A 1246-nucleotide genomic window follows, 5' to 3' on the forward strand; every position below is an offset into this window, starting at 1 on the left:
GCAGATGGAGAGAAGTCTTGTGGGATTATTATTTGATGGACTTTGAGGCAGCCAAAGCAAAAGCCATTCCCTTGCCAAAAACACAGCAGCAAGACACTCTGACTTGGCCACACAATCCCATGGGAGAGTATACTGTGAAATCAGGATACAAGTTTCTGCAGAAAGAATTCCAAAACCAACAACCAAGTCCCTCAAATTTAGAAACAATGAAGCCTTTGTGGCAGCAAATTTGGAGATTGAATGTTTCCTCGAAGGTAAAGAATTTGGTGTGGAGAGCATGTAAAGATTCATTGCCAACAAAGTCAAATCTGGTTCGAAGAAGAATAGTTGAAGAAGACACGTGATTGTTGCAAAAGTCATCATGAAGATGTGATTCATGCCTTATACTCCAGCCTAAAACTCCAAGACTTATGGAGTAAATGCCCACAATGGAAACAAGCAAATTTGCTGCTATGCTCAACCTTCATTGACAAAATAAGTATTATCTTGGCTAAACAAAAGCACCTTGAGCTGTTTTTGATGGTGGGTATGGACCATATGGCACCAGCGAACCTTGGTAAACAAGTGTTGCTACCTTCTCAAATTCTGGAGCAAGCAAGGGAAAAATTGCAGGAATTTTCCTCACTTCACAAGCCCACACCACCACCTAGAACTACACCGGCTTCTTGTTGGAGACCTCCTGACCATGATTATGTAAAAATAAATTTTGATGGTGCACTTTTTAGCAAGGAAAATCGGCCTGGAATTGGCGTTGTCAAACGCAACGAAGCAAGGCTAGTATTGGCTTCACTTTCACATCAAATACCTTTACCCGCAACAGTATTGAAGGTAGAGACATTTGTTGCAAGAAGAGCTCTTGAGGTTGCAACTGAGATAGGAGTAAACAGAGTTATTCTTGAAGGGGATTCTTCAATTCTCATCAAACCACTCCAAGGCAGAAATCACTCCTAAGCTCAATTTGGTCACATAGCAGAGGATGTTGAATACATTGCTTCATGTCTTCAACACTGTATGTTTTCTCATGTTCTAAGGCATTGTAATAAAGTGGCCCATGCTTTAGCAAGAAGAGCGCTTTCCTACCCTCATATGCTAATTTGGATGGAAGATGTTCCGCCAAACGTTTTTGATGTATTATATGCTGATTTGAAGGGCCTTGCTTAATAAAACTCAGAGTGTTGCTTCTCAAAAAATAATAATAATAATTTATGGTTCATTTATTGTCTACATGTGTAATCTGATAAGTGGA

The 1246-nt window shown here is 40.0% G+C and overlaps 1 protein-coding gene across 1 annotated transcript; it reads left to right on the top strand.

The window, feature by feature from the left end:
- Nucleotides 1–537: 537 nt before the first annotated feature.
- Nucleotides 538–951, top strand: LOC142638332 (uncharacterized). The gene has a single exon (XM_075812350.1). It carries the CDS (start codon nucleotides 538–540, stop codon nucleotides 949–951), a length of 414 nt encoding a protein of 137 aa, XP_075668465.1.
- Nucleotides 952–1246: the final 295 nt, after the last annotated feature.

The sequence above is a fragment of the Castanea sativa genome, chromosome 6 (genome assembly GCF_040712315.1).
Source record: "Castanea sativa cultivar Marrone di Chiusa Pesio chromosome 6, ASM4071231v1".
Classification (NCBI taxonomy): domain Eukaryota; kingdom Viridiplantae; phylum Streptophyta; class Magnoliopsida; order Fagales; family Fagaceae; genus Castanea; species Castanea sativa.

What these genes read in the sequence shown, in the direction of transcription:
- LOC142638332 (XM_075812350.1), top strand. Translation starts at nt 538, where the DNA reads ATGGCACCAGCGAACCTTGGTAAACAAGTGTTGCTACCTTCTCAAATT.